The sequence below is a fragment of the Antedon mediterranea genome, chromosome 10 (assembly GCF_964355755.1).
Source record: "Antedon mediterranea chromosome 10, ecAntMedi1.1, whole genome shotgun sequence".
Taxonomy (NCBI): Eukaryota; Metazoa; Echinodermata; class Crinoidea; order Comatulida; family Antedonidae; genus Antedon; species Antedon mediterranea.
Window position 1 is genome coordinate 792590 of NC_092679.1, and position 19659 is coordinate 812248.

Consider the following 19659-nt stretch of genomic DNA (forward strand, 5'->3'; position numbering starts at 1 on the left):
AACAGCAACGCGAAAATCAAACGAGTGAATTTGAAAAGAAAATAGGTTTTTTAAACTACTGGCATAAAAAAACGTGCACATTAAATCAAATTATGTTTTAAAATTACAAATCACAAATTATAACTCTTGCCTCTTGTACAAAAATGAAGTTTTTTGGACAACTAGTTCTCGAGAAAATGCAATTTCAGTATTCTTGTATACTTTAAGACTACTCGCCGGCTGTTGAAAAATTCTGTCCTATCTTTTAACACTAGCAGGTCTGAAAAGTATACTAAAAAGTGGTCCAGAATTGGGACAATGGTCCCAAAATTTAATGGAATGGACCTTGACCACATATCTATCTGTATATTCATTTTGGTAAAGATCTTGTAATTACTTTTTGAGTAATCCTGCTAACAAACAAACAAACACACGCTACCGATTACATATACCTCCTTGGCGGAGGTAAATGAAAAATAAAGTGTGCAGAATGAGGCCAAAATAAGTTTGGAGACAAAGTTTAAGTTTCAAGTTCACTTGAAGTTGAAGAATAGAAACTGAATATTATAAAAATAAATAAGATAATTATTTCTTGTTCAGCTGAAGTGCAAAATGTAGGAGAAGAGAACTACGCAAGCATGTCAATGGTGACGGTAGTGATGCTGGTGCTAGAACATTGTAAAAATCCAGGTTAGTTTCAAGACTAATTTCTGATTATATTATTTTATTTTATTCATTTTTACAGTATATACAAAAATATAAAAGAGAATATAAATATATATAAAAAAATATACAATGCTGAGAAGAGACAAAATCATTATGAAAAAAAATGTCACCAGTAAGGTCTGTCCAACAGTGTAATTCAATTTCAACTGTACTGTATATCTGCAGCAGTGTAGTAACTCATCTAAGAAGATAATAATTGATCAAGAATAAAATTTGCTTTATATACACCGCCTCATTATTGTATTTATTTATTTCAGCTTTGCATTCAAAAGTGATTGAGTGCATAATGACATACAAAAAAGATGTTTTTAAGGTATAGTACAATAATTATACATTGTTCTTCCTTGAAGTCCAGTAAAAACAATAAAAGTTAAACATTTTAGACTAGAAGACAAACAGTGAGAAACTCAACAGTTCTTTTCAGAACTATATATACATGGTGTACTGTAACTATATATACATGGTGTACCGCAAACCTTACATCAACAAGAAGCAAGAGAACATAACTTTAAATCAGATTTTTAATTGATTCAAGTTGAAGAATTTATAATTATTTACAGTATTGACGACAAATATTAAAAGTATTTGATATAGTGTGTTGGTTACTGACAGGCTAATAGATATTATAACATGCTTGATTTGCTTATATCTAGGACATGATGTGTACCATAGCACACGGCCCATCCAAAGCAAGAGCACATGCAGCTAACTTACTCTTCAACTATTGGCCATCTCTTGCCCCGATTAGAGTTGATCCACGAGAATTTGCATACACAGGTAAATTAGTAGTGGTTAACGTGCTTGCATTCCAATTCCAAGGTCCAGGGTTCAATCCTAACCTACTACCAGGGTTGTAACTAACGACTCTTGTAACAGTACACCACTCCCTAGACTTCAAATGAGAATGATAAATTATAAAACAGTTGATCCATCCTGTAATTGGCAAGTTACTTGATTTTGGATGCGTATGAAATTAAAATAAAACATTTTGTTGGATTTCATCACCACAATACAATAAGTTAAATTGCTATTTAATTTGTACATTACCGTTTATGATTATTGTTTTTGTACTGAACAGCTTGGGACTATATGTTATGTCAGAGAAAAGATTGCCTTGTACCTAAAAACAACGCTGCAGTTAAGGTACTTTGAATTTTAAATATGTTGATAACATGGAAATACCAATAACCACACATTGAATGACTTAAGAACGAACTCAAAATGAATTGAATAAAATATGTGTATAATGTGTATATTATGGTACAGTAATCTCGGTTTTTATAAATCATTGTGTCGCACTTTATTTATGAATTTACTTCTGTTTTTACCCAAGATGTGTATGGACTATGGAGTGGCTGGTAAATACAGTAAAGTACCTTATCCTCCAGTCTATTTCTGTGCTGATTGTTGTGAACTTGTTGCAAGGTAAATATATCTTGTAAAGATCCCATCTTTCAGGGTTGCTATATAAGAATTATAGTATTTGTATGTAATTATTTCAACATAAATAGAAACTATAGTACTACTGCTGTGTCATCTATTTTTATTATTTTTGTTTATTTATTTGTTTGTTTATCTTTCAATTTCTTCCATCTTCTCTTTTTAGGGAAACACGAAAAACAATGATTCCAGTTTTAAATCCAAGAGAGTTTGTTGCAAAAGAATGCGAAAATAAGGTAAAGTGTTTTTAATTTTCATCATAATAAACTGACCATGTAAAATTATTCTATTGCAGTAACTGCAGTAACTAGATTTCTTTACTGCAATAAACATAGGATTTTAGTTTATTTTGCTGCGCATGCTTATGAGACAGTCTGCAATAAACTGTGTGTATGATTACCAAAACAAAGTGTACTTACTGCAGTTACTGCAGTAGAATGATATCGACCCTAATACATTTTTCACTTCATAGAACTGCCAATCATCAGACAAAGGTGTGACGTTTGTTTGTTTCTCACCTGCCTGCACCAGTCTACACAGCCACCTACCAATGAGTTACTGCAAGTCCTGCTTCGCTTACAACCACAAAGATGTTAACCATACCTATCAAGAGTTCCCTGAAGACCCTTGGTCACGAGAGAAGGAGATGCAGGCCTACTTTACAGAGGCAATTGTTAGGTTAGTATTACATCATTGTATGCAATATTTCCATGCAAAAAGTACATGTTGTTGGCGGATCTTAACTCACAATTTAAACGTTTTGCTCTACGTTTACTGTGGACTTTGGAAATCAGAGTCACAACACTGATGTTAGTGGTTGGTATTACCGAAATATTCGTCCATATCTTAGTGTTGAATTGTATTAAACAATTTTTTATTGCGGTTGACTTTGGGCCGACTTGACTTTGGGCCAACTTGACGTGAGGCCGACTTGACCTGCACCCTTAACAACAAACTAACATAACATTTTCAAAACTGTATAGCCTTTTAAAAGAAGCGCAACCAGTTGATGATGATCTTAAAGCCAGTGGAAACTCGGACAATACGCATGATGACCGATATGCACATACCCACGACAACGACGTACACGAGTCCAAGCTGAACTTAGATGACCCACGCATGTTGAGCAGATTCGGTATCTGGCTTCTAGTGGAAAAATGTCAACCTAGTGAGAAGACTGCTGGAGAGGTCATAGGTCGACTGTTAAACATGTTGTTTCAGTGGTATTTCTACACATCCAAAGTTCCTGATGATGGTAATTACTTATCATTAGTATACAAATAATTAATGTTTATGAGTTGAATGGTGAGAATATTTCATGAGTTGAACAATTGACTGCTCTTTTTAATTTGTAAGAATACAATCATGTGTGTTATAATATCCCATATAAAATATAAAAGAAATGTAATTAGAATAGTTATATTCTCACTAAAACTAGATGAGTATTAAAGCAGGATTCACTTTTTTTTTTAAACTTCAGATGTTGGAAACTGTGTTGAAAAATTGAAAACAGATGTAAGTTAGATTGAATTAATATTTTTCTTTACAATCAGTTGCGTAACAGCTATGATTGCTCACTGGCTAAACCAAGGGACCCAGAGCTTGAGGAGCCCGACAGCTTGAGCAGCTCACGGCATCTACCCAGTGTTAAAGGGCCCATTAGGAGTGCGAAACCAAGGGCCCCAGCAAATGAATAGCCCACTGCAACTAACCAGCGTTGGAGGGCCTCTTAGTAGTGCTAAACCTGGGGCCCCTGCAAATGAATAGCCCACTGCAACTATCCAGCGTTGGAGGGCCTCTTAGTAGTGCTAAACCTGGGGCCCCTGCAAATGAATAGCCCACTGCAACTAACCAGCGTTGGAGGGCCTCTTAGTAGTGCTAAACCTGGGGCCCCTGCAAATGAATAGCCCACTGCAACTATCCAGCGTTGGAGGGCCTCTTAGTAGTGCTAAACCAGGGGCCTATGCCTCCTGCGTCACGCCATTGTTTACAATAAATGATACTTTTGATTTTGGCTTTAATATTATAATGTATATGTAATTTTTATTTGCTATGGTTCTTGATTTTTCAGTATGTTTCTGGTTGGTTGGCTAATGTTCGTGTAAACTGCTTTGATGTGTTTGTTAACTGTTTATTACCTCAACCACCACAATACGCAAGGGTTGGAGGACACTGGTAAATCAATCTTTATAAATCAGAAAATTAAATTAAAAACAGAAACACAATGTAGCACAAATTAATTTTTTTTTTACAAAAGTATATTACTCATAAATATTCATGGTTTTATTTGAATATTCATAGTGTGATATAATTATTTATTTGTTTTACCCAGGGACACCCTTTGCAGCAAAACATCTGAAATTGATCAAGGTCTACAGATCATATTTAGTCTGACTCTTTACAACTGTGTAACATACGAGGTAAAACAATTTATATTTGTCTATATTCTTGCTCTTGATTGTCCAGCTTGTTAACTAATACACAGTCTCCCAATACCGGACTCTCTGAAAACCCAAAACTCTCTACCAATACCAAACTTTGCTTGAGGTACCAAAGGTCTCAGCACCTATATATACCTCCATTATCTCAAATTATATATAATTTGTATATTAGCCTGGCAGCGCAAGGTTGTCTGGTATTGGGAAAACTGACTGTGTTACCTTTTATATGTACTGTAGGTCTGGGACAGCATAATGCCTCTATGGATGGAAGCCATTCAGAGAAACATTAGTTACGATGACCTCTCTCAACTTCAAGACATCTTGTGTAAGCTGTTCTCCACTGACATCCCTCTGCCATTCAGGACTGATAAGGTCTTCCACTTTATCTCATCTAAGTTCAAAGGACCAAGTGCTGCTCAGATGCTTGAGTCCCTTCAATGGCTTCAGGTGATTTTTTCTCTTGTAATTCTTAAGTATAGAAATTACCGTACTTCACTCCCAATAAGCGGAACACTGTATTGTGAAGCAAATGAGTTTTGACACAGAGGCCAACCAATAGGTGTTTCCTTAATTATTCGTTCTACTGTAAATAACTTAATAAATGTTATATGAATAAATGATGTTATAACGTTCTAATCATCAACAGGAATGTTATTGTCTTATTACCCTAACTATCATTTTTTCCCCAAATGCTTTAATATAATGATAATTGTTATAGATATTGTGTGAATTGGACATATCATTGCCCTTTGACCTTTTGGTGTCAATGTTTAATGACGGCATCACTTGGATGAAGGGACCAAATGCTAAACAGCAAGGCAGAAAACGTCATCCATCACAACCTAGTACAGGAAGTATGCAAAGTCCCAAAGCAGACACCCCTGAAGTAACAGTGGACTCTCCCACTCTTCTTAGCCTCCAAGATAGTGTGTTCTTAGATCCAGAGGAAGATGTCAACCTGCAATGCTTTGTGGTCATGTTGGATTTGATCCTTAGACAGGTGATATAAAAATGAAAATCATTTTATGTGTGCATGCCAATAACATTTAAAGCCTTGTCTGCACTATCAAACATTATGTGACAAAAAGATGTGCTATGCCTATATATAGACATATAGATGATGACATACCACTACCATATTTGTGCATATCACTACCATATTTGGGCACATCACACTTTTTTTGTCAAACTAGTTTGATAGTGTAGACAGAGCTTAATAGTAAATCAAGATTGGAAGAAGTGAAAACAACATTATATTTGAATCAACTAATGAAGAAGCATGAATTTTAAATTTACTTTTATATTTCAAAATAAAAATGCATGTCATTTATATAAAGTATATGTTGATTATTTTATAATTGCATGTTATCCTCCCCCTAGTCTGGAGTAGAATGCACATGACTTGTTAGTGTACATGTTGAAGTTGCATAATTAGCATTACCTGCACATATTGCATGATGACTTGTTAGTATACGTGTTGAAGTCACATAATTAGCATACCTTGCACATAATGCATGATTAAAACATGTAAGTAGTTCTAATTTATTTTATTTAATATGCAGTCAACTCTCTCAGTACCGAAAATCGGAACTCTCCAAAAACTTTTTTTAGGTTCAAAAGGTTCAAAATACATTTTTTACCATTAAAAACACATTAGAAGGATTAAGAGAGTTTACTGTATTAAGATCTTTGAAGATTTGCATTGCAAAATATTAATATCCATCTTTGTATGTTGTTGTATATTTTATTTATTTATTATTCATTCTGTTGAAAAATTGGATCAGACAAGATTGAAAATAAAGAAAAGTACAAAAAGCAACTTATTCTCTGGTCCCTAAATAATACACCTTAAATAATTAACAGAATTGTAGAAAAAATATATCAAAAATATAAAACGAATACATCAAGAATTATTACTTAATATTATTATAAATCAAGATAATAGACAAAGCATCGTACATCAACATTATCGACTCTCCATATGTGTTGTTTTTAAAGTTTAAGTTCAAGTGCAATGTAAACATTTATTTACTTTCTTTCCTAAACTATTAACAATAATATAAATTAATAAGGTACAGTACTTAAATCTATCTTCTCAAATTTAACAAAACAATAAATGGTTTATATTACAGTATGATTCTCAAAGCTTCCAGTTCTCACTTGGTTTGGAACACAAAGAATCCAAGGAGACATTAAGTGTAATAATGTCAATGCTTCAAGCCCCCTGGGGTGGTGCTCATTGTTGCACGACAGGCGACGAGAACCAAGAGTGTACGCTCTGTGACCTGTCTGCCTTGTGGTTTCAACTTGCGTTATTGATCTTTGAAACAATTGCTGGAGAGAATGAAGTAAAAGTGGCGGATATGCCTGAGGTGTCCGAGTACGATTTTGATACAAAGATTAAACGTTTGGTACAATTTCAAAAGGACTGTCCGCAGAAAGACAAATACACACCGACAGTTGAGATAACTGAAAAGCCTAAACCAAAGAAACTTGGACAGCAGGTACTTACATATTTATTCTCGCATATTTCAGAGTATAATAGTAGGGCGATTTAAAATGATTGAAATCAACTAAAAGAGGAGATGAGATTAATTCTTGTCCTGCTCTAGGTTGCTTATAAGGTCCTATGTAAAGCACCTAGAAGGGTCAGTGATCCATTAGGCGCTATATAAATACTGTTTATTATTATTATTATTATTATACATTTCAGTAATCATCTTAATTCTATTTCCTTTTTTAGGCTAAAGCTCAGTCATTAGATTTAGGACAAGTACAGTCCATTTCAAGAGGAGGTAAGCACCAGCAAGCTGATGCAAAATCATTGCCAACATCAAGAGGTAACGCCCCAAGACTGCACAAGGTGTCAGAGGATAGTTTTAACGATGATCAAACAGGTATGATCATGTGTTATGCTTTTTATTCTCTTTGTAAACAGTTTCATTTTATTGGTTTTTTTTATATGTTTGTTATCAAACGTTTCAGCCCTTTTGCAGCTGTTTGTTTTTTATTTATACCTAAACAAATAAATAGAAAAAAGTGGAATGCTTTCAATGTTTGTTTTAGTAGGAGAGGATGCTGTTTTCGTTCATTTACAAGAGCAGTCTGTGTGGGACACAAGTTATGGTGAAGTTCACTTCAAAATGTCTGAAATTCCTCTACCACTTCAGATCTTAGCAGCGTTAGTGAAGGTAATGCCTTGCAAATAAACACTAGTAAAGTAATTTCCAAATATTAAAATAAAGTCGACAATGACGTTTCGGTTGTTATGGTACAAAAGATGTTGTAAAGCTCTGTCTACACTATCAAACTTTATGTTATGTGTTGTGGCCATATATGTACACGATGATGTCATATTGCTACCATATTTAAGCATATCACTACCATATTTGGGTGCATCACACTTTTTTGTCACATGCAGTTTGATAGAATACACTTTACTTTCATTTCCTTTTGCAAACCTTACTTTAAATAATACATGTTTTGATAGAATATTTGGTATTACCTTATTTGATAAGCAGTTTTCTATTTTGCACTGACCTCTGTTAATATCTTACAATTGATACTTTTCAGGAACTTCCAAAGCATGATGATTCTGTTGTGTTGCACTACCTGACTAGTTGTATTCGTATTGCGTGTTTAAATGAACAGTCACTACGGGGTGCCACCAAGGACAACATCACTTTTCTCGTTTATGCACAGGAACAGCTTCTTATTCCAAAGTAAGTATCATAAAAACACTGAGGAAGTTAAGTTAAAAATCTAGATGTTGATAAAAAAAATTAAATAAGCAAAAACCTAAATCAAGATGATAAAAGTAAAACAGCCAGAAAACTTATATATTTATATAAAAAAAGACCAATAAATAATAAACATTTCCAATCTATATCAATGAAAAAGTGTTATCCCACTACCGTGTTTATTTAACATCAATGGCGTCAATTCACAGAATAATATGATTTGTTTTTGTAGTATGTGGAGATTAATGCAAGGGGAATTGTCACATCTGGTATCACTTATGATTCCCATCATACACCACTGCGTAGCGCTACCATGTGGAGCAGACGCCCTCTGGAGAGTTGTGGATAGTGAAGTTAAAAGCGAAGACTGGCAAACGAGGTTTAGAGGCGGTAAGAAAATAATTTTTTTTATTGAAACAAGAACTGGATGTGTTTTTTTTACCATTTTATTATATTATAAGAACATGAAAAAACAAGACATTTTTATGTTGTTAATGTTGTTGTATTAATGTTACCTATTGTTTTTTTAGTTGAATCTATTGGTGCTTTCTTGCGATTTGCTGACCAGAAGGCAATCGCTACCAACTCTGTCATTATGAGTACACTTGCTCACATTTTTAGTAGTCTTATTGGTTGTGCTGAAGACATCTGTCCAGCTGTAGCTACTCGTACAGTGGTTATGTTGGAAACTATACCAGCTAATGCACTCAAGGTAAATACGTACAAGCTATTATAGAACCCCTCCTTTGGGACACCCTTATTCTATTTAGGGGACACCCACCCCTATTTAGGGGACACCCACCCCTATTTAGGGGACACCCACCCCTATTTAGGGGACACCCACCCCTATTTAGGGGACACACATCCCTATTTAGGGGACACACATATTCATAGAACACTAACACTAATTGAGCTCTGGGAATGCAAATTTTAAAATACATTTAAACTTAAGTTGAAAAGGTATATCTTAAACTCTTATTCTTTTGATATATTTTTACATTATTTTATCTTATTTGACAGTATATTATATATTGATTCTGGTTTTCCTATTTTAATAATGTTTGCTTGTTATTGTTAATTGTTGCAATGTATTTTAATTTGGGCTAAACTGGAAGGGTTAAAGATGACATCTTCAAAGATGGTTGAAATAAGAAAAATAAGAAGACTATGGCGAACCCTTTTTCATCGTTTGTTTTTTCTTCAGGTTCTTATACACTGTCTTGAGTTCCAGTGGGATTCTGTTCTTGAGGACCGTGCTCTCATACTTAGCCGTCTCCACCAGCTAAAACATTACCTACCAGCTCCATCAATCTTCACATGGGAGTTCTTTATGAACCGTTTAGACACACTTTCAGTAGAAGCACAAGTTGACATGGACCAGAATAGGGAATTCCCCTTTCCTGTCGGTATGTTATGATTATAGAGAATGTTTTATTACAAAAGCACACTGTTTTTACTGGTGTTAATAGTATTTCATGGGGATTCTTATATTTGCAACATGTGGGTATAATTTTACATTATTGATAACTATAATAGTTTCATATAATTATAACTCAAAAATAAAACTAATTTAAATTTACTGAATATAATAATTATTAGTTTGTTGTGATCTATTACCATGTTACTAAGACTTCCCCTTGTTGGTGAAACCGCCTTGAGTATTAACACCGCCCTCTGTTGGTGAAACAATGCCGTACCAGTTTTGGTGGTGAACTGTTTGTATTGATATTAATGTTTTGTGAACTGGTTTTAGATTTCTAAAAGCATGTTGTGATTTTGTTGTGAAGATAAACAATTGGAATTATTTTACTAGCATTGTGATGTAACTCGATGAGGTCGTGGTTATTTTTTCCTTCTCTAACGTTGTGTATCTTTTTCCATTTTTTAACCCTTTTGTATTGTTTTGTCTTCTTCAACGTTTGATGTGCTGTGTCATTGCATCTGGCTTTCTTAGCCGAGAAACGTGACACAACCAATCCCAAGCAACAGTCAAGCGGTAAGAGCATGAACATGTAACCATATCATATGTGTGTGTGTGTGTGTGTATATACATTTATTACAGACATATTAAAACTCTAACCTACCATGTGATGTACTGGAAAATAATTAATTTAGAAATGATAAAGATGAGGAAATCTTTGAATGAGAAAAGGCCAACTCAACTGACAATTCAAGCCTAGAATCTTCTAATAGATATTTAATTACCTGACCATTGTATATATGTATTACTGTATATAAAATATGGATTGTTTGGAAACCATTAAACCATCAATCATAATTTAATGTTACATAATAATATTTATCACCATTTATGGGTTTCATGCTTTTTTATCATAATCATTATTGGCTATTTTTAACTGTTACTATTATGTTTTATGTCTTATATATTTATGAATTAGTAATTATCTTCTATTAAATATAAAATTAAAAAATACATTTCATTCTTACATCGTCATTGTCAACATTTAAAAAAATCATTGATCCATCAGTTATTGGTACTGATTCAATTGTACTGACATCACAAAACATGTGCTGACATCACAAAACATGCTGACATCATTTAATTTCATAGCATTATTAACATTGTAATGTTTAAATCATATTTGCTTCACTACATTTATTTTTTATTCCAATTTTTTATGAATATCAATCAGTAAATTCATTTATTTTCAGAAATCATTGTTATTGTAATTAGTGCATGTAAAGGCTAACCTATTATAGTTTAGATTTCAGTTATTTAGTGTTATAGGTCTGTAGATAGTCAAAGCACCTAAAACCATTCCTAAATGAGATTCTACGTTTATTTATCATTTAAAGATGATTATCCGAAACAGTGCAACAAATGATAAGTTAATATGAACATTCTGCTGTCAATATTATGCTCTTCTAGAAGAGTGAGATAATGGAAAGGCCCTTAAGCTTGGTTCCCACTTGAACGCAACACAAGTAATTTGACCAATCACAAGGCAATGAATCGTCCCAACCATGCGCCGTCCAAGTGGGAACCAAGCTATACTGTCATAATTCAGCATTTTAGATACCAATAATAAATTGTATTTTTCTAACAAGATTTTTCACGATCAAGAACAGTATCAGGAGAAAAAACTGAAAAACCGAACCAAACAAAGCTACACCGTGCCATGATTATACGCACCCAGTCCGACACGCCACAATCAAAACTTCGTCATCAAATGATGCCCTCTACGTCAAGTTCGACTAAAAGGTTCTATCCAAGAAGTGAATCTGCACCAACTAATCTTTGGGCTTTTAGAAGAAAAGGCGGCGTGTTTCGATCCTGTAAGTTGAAAATCAAATTTTCTTGTTTTTAAAAAAAATCTGAGAATTTAACCTGTACACTAACTTCAAGCTGGTGGATAATTTCTTCTTTTTCTTTCATTTGTGTAGCTGAACGATCAACATACAGTAACCAATCTTCACCTGATAATGTCTTAAGTCTTGGTTCACTCGCTGAAGAGGTCTTTGAAGGTAAATCTCAATTTACATAATCATTTTCATTATAAGGTACCTAAATTAATAAATTCTCTGTTCACATAGCCTAGCAAAAACCTTGAGTTTACACACACTAGAAGATGAGCAATTTATTCAGTGAGATTTGAGCTGCTTTTGAATACAATGGCCTGATTTATAATCCTTTTCTGCCAACAGATGGTTATTTGGGTTTTGTGGAAGAGGAACAAGTTCCACTAACAACCGAGTCACAACAGACTAATCCAGTTGATCTGGCATTCATTGATAAGGAAACCGTTCATCAATTAGTCACGCTCTTAATGAGGGTAAGTATCTAATGAGCACAGCATTCGTTGTTGTTCACTTGTGACTTGAATGAAGTCAATTCTATAAGATTTCATCATCATCATCATCATGCGGATGCATCCAAGATGGAGTTCACAATGCCACGCCACAATTCTTTGTTCTTTCTTTAATCAATCAATCAAAATCAACCTGTGGTCTTATTTGACTCCTGTATATATAATTATTACTGATTCTTCATATCTCTTGTACTTCTTAATTTTTGTAACCATATTATATGGCCAATTGAGACAAGTTTACTTCTAGGTTGATCCTCATTTTATGCTCTGTATTATTATGGCATTTGATGAAATACATATTTGTTGATATTTTGAATAAATATAAATAATTTTAATTGACTCAATGTTACTTTCAGTTCATGGCAGAGTCCACTGAAGATGACCAACATGGTTCTTCTAAAGCAATGGTAAGTTGCATGTATGTTTGTTTGTATATCCTTTGAATGTATTCAGTTACCATGGAGAATGTTTGTTTGTATAGTATTATTTTGAACCTAACCTGGAATCTGGTTGTCTGGCAATGGTATTCCTTAATAATGCGCGTCCCCTGTTGATCCTATCATGGTCTATTCGTCTATACAGACTTTTTTTATTCATTATCCTAATGTAACACGTTTTTAGTGGGCCTCCTCTCTCAAGCCCCTTGTGGTTTCTTGGAAATTGAGGTTGATAGTAATATCATGTAGCACATGATACATTATTGCTGACCCTTAAAAGGAGTGTGATTACTTCATGATTTTATTTTCAATTTTGTTTCTGCTTTGCAGAAGACTGTTCTGCGTCATCTGTATGCTCTTCTTGGATTCAGTAAAACAGAGAAGCTGTTCAAAATCGCTCCACATCAACTCAGAGAATCTTCTGTCTTTAATGCTTTTATTGCAGGCATAGCTAAGGTGAGTGGAGTTTGGTGGTTAAGATGCTTGCCTATCTATCCCATACTTCTGGGTTCACCCCCAAAGACAAACATCTACCTGTGAACAAGGTTGCGACCCTTAAGAAGGACAGTGAATGAGTGAAATCTTATTGGTTATCCATGGCAGTATGCCTTAATTGAGAATGAGAGTCACACACTCAGAGAATACACTTGCATTGTTTTCATATGGTGTATTATTGTAAATATAAAATAGCATAAATGGTTTTATCATATATGAATGAGTAATAGTCGCAGGCATGGGTATGAAACATTAGTGGGTGTGGTTATAATTGCATAGCATTAACAATGGAATTTACCAATGTCTTGGGACTGAAATTTGGAATTACACTTGAGCATGGGATTACAATTGAAGTCATATACGGTATATACTTGAAACAGGTCATGGATTACAATATTAAGTTGGGTACCAAGATTCTACCGCTAGTTGTTGAGCTACTTAAGTATTGTCCGTCACCTCAAAAGACTCCTCACCACCGCCAACATCAAGACTACACACTGTTTTTCTTGGAGCCACACTGCAGACAGTCATGGCTAATGACAATCCTTGTAATACTCTACAAGGTAGGTTTATCATTAATAAATACTGATCATTTTGTGTTTGTGTTTAAACTTACTACTTACTTGGTTGTCCTAAAGTCTGAAAAATATGTCTTGGTGAAAACCCAAACGCACTAGGAATTCCCATAACTGAAACACTTCCACACATTTTAGTTAGCTACTGTATGCATTTGTTTGCTATCCAAATTCCTCTCACTCCCTTTTGAAATATTTTCCGTCATTCAAACATTTGCGCTTTCCCTGATTTGGTTCCATACTATTCTGTTTTGGGCAGGAAGGTTTGTTACTGTGCTAGTCTACAGTTTTTCCTTTTGAATTACATGGCTGTAATTCTTATACATGTTTTTCTATGCTTTAGTATGACATTGATTCTGCTGATCTGAAGAGTACTCTAGAGGTGCTTATTACAATCTGTATCAATACAATAGAAGGACATGTTCACATCTGTAAACCTAAACTACCTGAACCCCCTCAACCTGAGGACATCTGGGGTGCAACCAATGATGACCCACCTAAGTCAGGTAGCAATTTTGTTTGGTGCTAAAGCTCTGTCTACACTATCAATGTGATGTGATTTGCCCATATATGGACATGATGATGTCATATCACTACCATATTTGGGAACATCACACTTTTTTCATCTAACTAGTTTGTTTTTTATTTGTTGCTCATTCATCAAATGCAATACAAATATAAAAATGACAGGATGAGAGCAAAAGGATAACCCTATAAGCTCTAGAGCAGCTCTAGCGCTTGATAGTGTAGACAGAGCTTAACAAACTCCCATAAGTTTATAATAGCCATATTATGAACATTCATTTGGCCCTAGTTGTTTGTAGAGTTTCAATATCTCTATTCAAATAAATATATACACCATATTACATTGTACAGTGTAGCTTTATGCTGTATTTTAATACAACAGAAAGTAGAGTATGAAACCGGATTCTATATTCCAAAACATATGTTATATTTTCAGACTCTCCTGGTATTGGTTTCGATAGCAATTCTAGCAAAGGTTTTACTCCAGGGGGCACTCCACTTCACACATCAACCCCAAATAAAGAATCAGTTGGAAATAGCGGAGGTCAAACCGTCTGTAAGATGTTGTACTTATCTGATAACTCATCAGCGTCAAGGGTCGTTTCTAGTAATGTTGTTTCTACGATCGTCGAAGAGGAAGAAACGGGAGAAACAGTTGAAATGCTTGAGCCAATAGCAGAAGCAAGTTTAGAAACTGCTACTGCAAAGGTGATGTTTGTTGAGAAGGAAGAAGACTTAGTGGTCACCTGTAAACCACTTGTCATCGAGGAAGAACCTGTTATTGAAAAACAGATTACGGATCCATCATCGGAAGAGAAACAAAAGATTCCTTACACAGTTCGCAATCGACGAAAAAGAAAGAAACCGATTGTGAACATTGCAACAACAGGTACACCCGATGCACATAGGAAAGGATCCAATCAAAGATCAAGAGGAAAGAGGTTTTACAAAAGGTCAGAGACGCTCAGAGGATCCGAAAGAAGAAGCAGTGTTCACTCAGCCGTGCGACGGTACAATGAAGATAAAAACATCATGGCTCTTAACAGGTACATACAAGTTTTTAAAAATAATTTTTTAAATAAAATGAAATTGACAAAATGAATTGTAATTTTATCATGTCATCTTGTTTTTTTTTGTATTTTTATTAACTTTTATACTCCTTTTATTAGCGTTTACACTGTTGGAGGTAATTAAATAAAATAAAAAATGAAATTTGATATTTATTTAGATGTTCTGACTGTAATGCAATCTTGGAAGAATACGATGAGGATACCATCTCCTTGGCGATCGTTGTCTTGGCAACTTACATTCACAAGGACTTGGACTTTGCAGCGCCATTTTTGTTGGAAGTTCTTCAAGTAGTTGCCAGGTAATCAACTCAATGTTCCCAATTCCTGGAATTATTCTTGTGGAATGGGGAATGAATTTAATTGAATTTCATGTAGATCCCCTTTTGTTTATTTTGGAGTATTACTTTTATTTCATTTATGTTTGTATATCTAGAATTTTTCATAAAACTTGAAAATGAATTGATAACTATTTGTTTGATTAATCTACAGAGTTGCATCAGCCACTTTCTACCCATGGCAAAATGAAATGTAAGTTTATGATCATTATTATCAGTATCATTAAGATCATTCAATTTGCAATTCAAAATTCATCATCCCACACGGGGCAATTAAATGTCATGATTTCTCATCATTAATATTGTTGTTATATTTTTGATAGCATTGGAAGTCCTCCAGGTCATGTGTGTTCCGTTGCTAAGCAGTTTCTTCGTTGCATTTGTCATCAACTTGCTCCTAATGGTGTATTCGTTACACTCTTCCTCAGTAAAATAGAAGGTTTGTGTAATTTTACTTTCACAAATCGATGGATAAAGGATGATAGGATTTACTAGATTTGAGTCAATGGATTTGATGTGATTTATGATTTATAATGTAAAGAAATAAACTCAATTTTTTTTAGATCATACATTTCTAAAGACGTTAGCCTTAGCTTTAGATGACTTTGGTGAACTCTCTGCCATGGATGCTGTTCATCGCTTGCTAGAGGTACTCTTGTGATTTTAGTTTTATACTACCAAAATTAAAGGCTAGAAGCATTAAAAAAACAATAATATGTAGGCCTATTATTTCATTTTGTTTACCATAATTCTTTAGGATTGGATACATTTTTACTGTGTTTATGTTATTTTGTAGGGGTTAAACCGACGGACCAACCTACCACCATTACGTATTCAACGTGCGGTATTAAACCTTGCAGACTACATGGAAGAGCTTCCTCTAGAGAGTGTAGGAGCATGGGCAAATCTAATGGTTCACTTTGATATATTCTTCAAGAAGCTTATTACTGTTTTGCCTGAAAATGTAAATATCCGGAAAAAACATTAGGAAGTTAAGAGAGAAATTATAGAAATTAAATATATTTTAATATTGCATAATTCTTTTTTAGTGTGATGTATCACCCTTGTTCCGCATCATGCTGGTACTTCTGAAATGTCCAGCAGTCAAGAACTTGACTGCTTTATTGGACTCGTTCAGCAAGATTATCTCATTCACAATTCAGAAGGCCAGGTTCAAGATTAGACAGCTGATGGAGTTATGTTCACTTGCTTACAGAACGTTTACTAAGGTACCATGGTAACCACATAAACAATCTTAAAACTCTGTCTACACTGTCAAACTAGTTTGACAAAAAAGAGTGATGTGCCCAAATATGGTAGTGATATGACATCATCGTGTCTACGTATGGGCACATCACATTTTATTGTCACACAAAGTTTGAGTGTAGACAGAGCTCATATTTCACCCCTTTTAAAGAAGCACTTATTTTAGAATATTATAATCATTACTAACCCTTTTTTTTCCAATACAATACACTTTGCTCCTATACCTACCATTTCAATTGATATTCTCTTGTCACACAGGACCGGGAAAGGTTGTCATTGTCTCGTTGCGTAGTCGTTGAGTTAAACAATGCCCTCAAGTTCAAGATATCAATCCCAGACGCTAATCTGATTGAGCTTGTGCAGTTTGTGTGCATTGATGCTGGCGGCAGGATTAGTGAAACGTTCTTTGACGAAAATGAAATGAAACAACTGCAGGCATCTTGGGTATTATACTTAAACAAATCATTTGTTTGGGATCATGTAAAAATCTACAGCAGTAACTATTTTTTTTACTGCAGTAATGAACAAGTTTAGTTTGTTTAAATGTATATGTATTAATGTAAGGTTTACAAATTTAAACAAATCATTTATTAAGGATCATGACAAAATTAATCTACTGCAGTAACTATTTTTTACTGCAGTAAATGTATCAGGCAGTATGCCTATGTATAAATGTAAGGTTTACAAATCATAACGTTTTATTCTTTTTAGTGTTCAACTGGAGTGTTGGAATGCATGAGAAGCTACATGAACGACTGCATTGAGTTCATTGGTGACCTTCACACTCTGGCAAAGGTCAAGGTTCGTACAAATCATACAATTTCAAATAAAAGTTGAATTGAAGTAAACAGACTGAGTAAAAGGTGCTTTTTCTATAATAAAAATTGTGTGTTTATCAAGGTTGTTTTTAAATGAGTTAATAGTTACAACCCATTCAGGTAGTGAATTCAATGTATTGATTACTTTGGTGTCAAAAAAGTTGTTAATTTTAGTTGATTTCCATCTGCGTTTTTAAAATGTTAATGATGAAGCATGAGATGGCATTGCTAATTAAATCATTATGTTAAATGTTTTCAGAGTAACATGAGAGGTGGATCCCAGAATTTGAATGAAGACACACTTGGAAGTCAATTGAAAGCTGGAGTTGCACAGATCATTGCATTGGAATTTACGCGTACAAGCCATCGGGATAACAGGACAGTGAATCGATACCTACCATGGTTGTACCACCCGCCATCTACCATGCAGCAAGGGTAAGTATATGGCTAAATACCATAGTAAGTACACATGATCTGAATAGGGCGTAAGGGCGTGTGGCACAGTGTGTTGGACGTTCACTATTGATATGAGGTTCGAATCCAACTCTCGCCACATTGCTTGTATCCTTAGGCAAGATACTTTACTTACGTTTGCCTCTCTCCACCCAGGTGTATAAAATGGGTGCCGGTTATATCAAGACACAACTTTGCGCTGATTACTAGCTGCATTATTATGGGAGTATGTTTCCATGTGATTTGATCAGGATAAAATGACTGGGGTAATAATGTTCAGCGCTTAGAGGTTTTACGGCATTAGGCGCTATATAAATCCAGGATGTTATTATTATTATAACAGCATTCATTTTAATATTTTTTTTTTCCAGACCTAAAGAGTTTGTAGACAGCATTGCCCACGTGCGCCTGTTATCGTGGCTTTTACTCGGGTCCTTGACCCATAGTGCGATGTGTCCTACGTTTTCATACTCTAACACTAACAGCATCACTAGTCTTCCAATCTCATTGGATGCTAGCTCACACATTGCTGAACATGTACAGGTCATTTTAGCGTGTTTTGCGGAGCAGTCAAGCACGTCGATTCTTCACATGTCGTCCTTGACCCATGCATTTATTTTATGCCAGGTAAAGTGGTTTTCTGTCTCTTTATTTTGAGTTGTACTTTATTGTGTTGAATCTTATTTCCTATCCTTCATACTGAGCCCAGATTCTGATCTGGTGGCCAAATAAAAATTGTAAAAAATGGGTATTGTGTCTCAGAATAGAACAGTTCACAATTATATGTTCTGAATCCCATACAAAACATACATGTGTAATCGAAAAACGTACCATATACCCCAGAGTTTTCTCCGTCCACCATACTGAATACTTGCTCAGTATGACCAAGAAAATTTAACAACTGGATGCTGAGCTCTGGTGATCAATAGGTTTAATTTTGGCTGTGACACGATCAGTTCCATGCCACGGAGATTATGTGCATAGTACAGTACTGTTGGTATTTGTTGCAGCCAGACATAAGATCAAAGGACTGTTATGAGTTCCTATTTTGACAATGTGAGCTCCGTGTCCTGTTGTTAGGTTGCCTAGGTATGACATACCTGTAATTTTAAGATAAGAATTCCTACTTTGCCACATTTAAGTCTTTTGTATCTAATATAATGTTGTTTTAACTGCAGCTGTGGACAATGTATTGTGAACAATTTGCAATGATGAGTTACCCACATAGTGAGCAACACAACACTGCAATATTGGCTATTATGGACTTTTGGGGAAGAGTGACACCTGGCGTCCTACAACTCTTATCGCACTCTAAAGTTGTACGTACTTTAAATTCATCACTGTTTTCATTAGCCTACACTAATTCATGTTGTAAATGTCAACATTTTGATTTAGTAATGTCTTGTATGTAAGATATTGCTGTATGTATTTGTATGTTGAACTTTGTAGTACAATATTGATGTTGAATTTACCTATATATATATATATATATTTAACTTTGCATGTTATGTGTTTTTTTGTTTACAAGG

General features: G+C 34.6%; 1 protein-coding gene across 2 annotated transcripts in view; it reads left to right on the plus strand.

Annotated features, from left to right (window-relative positions):
- The window catches only part of LOC140060990 (protein unc-79 homolog), a 31710-nt gene that overhangs the window by 8620 nt on the left and 3431 nt on the right, over nt 1-19659 (plus strand). Inside the window, exons 6-45 of one of the 2 annotated variants that reach the window (XM_072107368.1) lie at nt 580-669; nt 963-1018; nt 1359-1482; nt 1784-1848; nt 2039-2130; nt 2312-2381; nt 2618-2823; nt 3129-3400; nt 3626-3660; nt 4217-4320; nt 4478-4565; nt 4824-5033; nt 5305-5586; nt 6719-7090; nt 7330-7483; nt 7656-7777; nt 8160-8308; nt 8559-8716; nt 8857-9038; nt 9531-9732; nt 10281-10322; nt 11396-11623; nt 11732-11812; nt 11993-12120; nt 12513-12563; nt 12924-13049; nt 13469-13651; nt 14007-14169; nt 14625-15234; nt 15417-15557; nt 15748-15786; nt 15917-16032; nt 16157-16242; nt 16390-16557; nt 16643-16822; nt 17118-17303; nt 17571-17660; nt 17937-18112; nt 18502-18757; nt 19309-19449. In XM_072107368.1, coding sequence (XP_071963469.1) covers nt 580-669; nt 963-1018; nt 1359-1482; nt 1784-1848; nt 2039-2130; nt 2312-2381; nt 2618-2823; nt 3129-3400; nt 3626-3660; nt 4217-4320; nt 4478-4565; nt 4824-5033; nt 5305-5586; nt 6719-7090; nt 7330-7483; nt 7656-7777; nt 8160-8308; nt 8559-8716; nt 8857-9038; nt 9531-9732; nt 10281-10322; nt 11396-11623; nt 11732-11812; nt 11993-12120; nt 12513-12563; nt 12924-13049; nt 13469-13651; nt 14007-14169; nt 14625-15234; nt 15417-15557; nt 15748-15786; nt 15917-16032; nt 16157-16242; nt 16390-16557; nt 16643-16822; nt 17118-17303; nt 17571-17660; nt 17937-18112; nt 18502-18757; nt 19309-19449 — 6224 coding nt within the window. Of the gene's footprint in view, nt 1-579; nt 670-962; nt 1019-1358; nt 1483-1783; nt 1849-2038; nt 2131-2311; nt 2382-2617; nt 2824-3128; nt 3401-3625; nt 3661-4216; nt 4321-4477; nt 4566-4823; nt 5034-5304; nt 5587-6718; nt 7091-7329; nt 7484-7652; nt 7778-8159; nt 8309-8558; nt 8717-8856; nt 9039-9530; nt 9733-10280; nt 10323-11395; nt 11624-11731; nt 11813-11992; nt 12121-12512; nt 12564-12923; nt 13050-13468; nt 13652-14006; nt 14170-14624; nt 15235-15416; nt 15558-15747; nt 15787-15916; nt 16033-16156; nt 16243-16389; nt 16558-16642; nt 16823-17117; nt 17304-17570; nt 17661-17936; nt 18113-18501; nt 18758-19308; nt 19450-19659 lie in introns of both variants that reach the window. The other variant, XM_072107369.1, reaches the window with a different exon arrangement.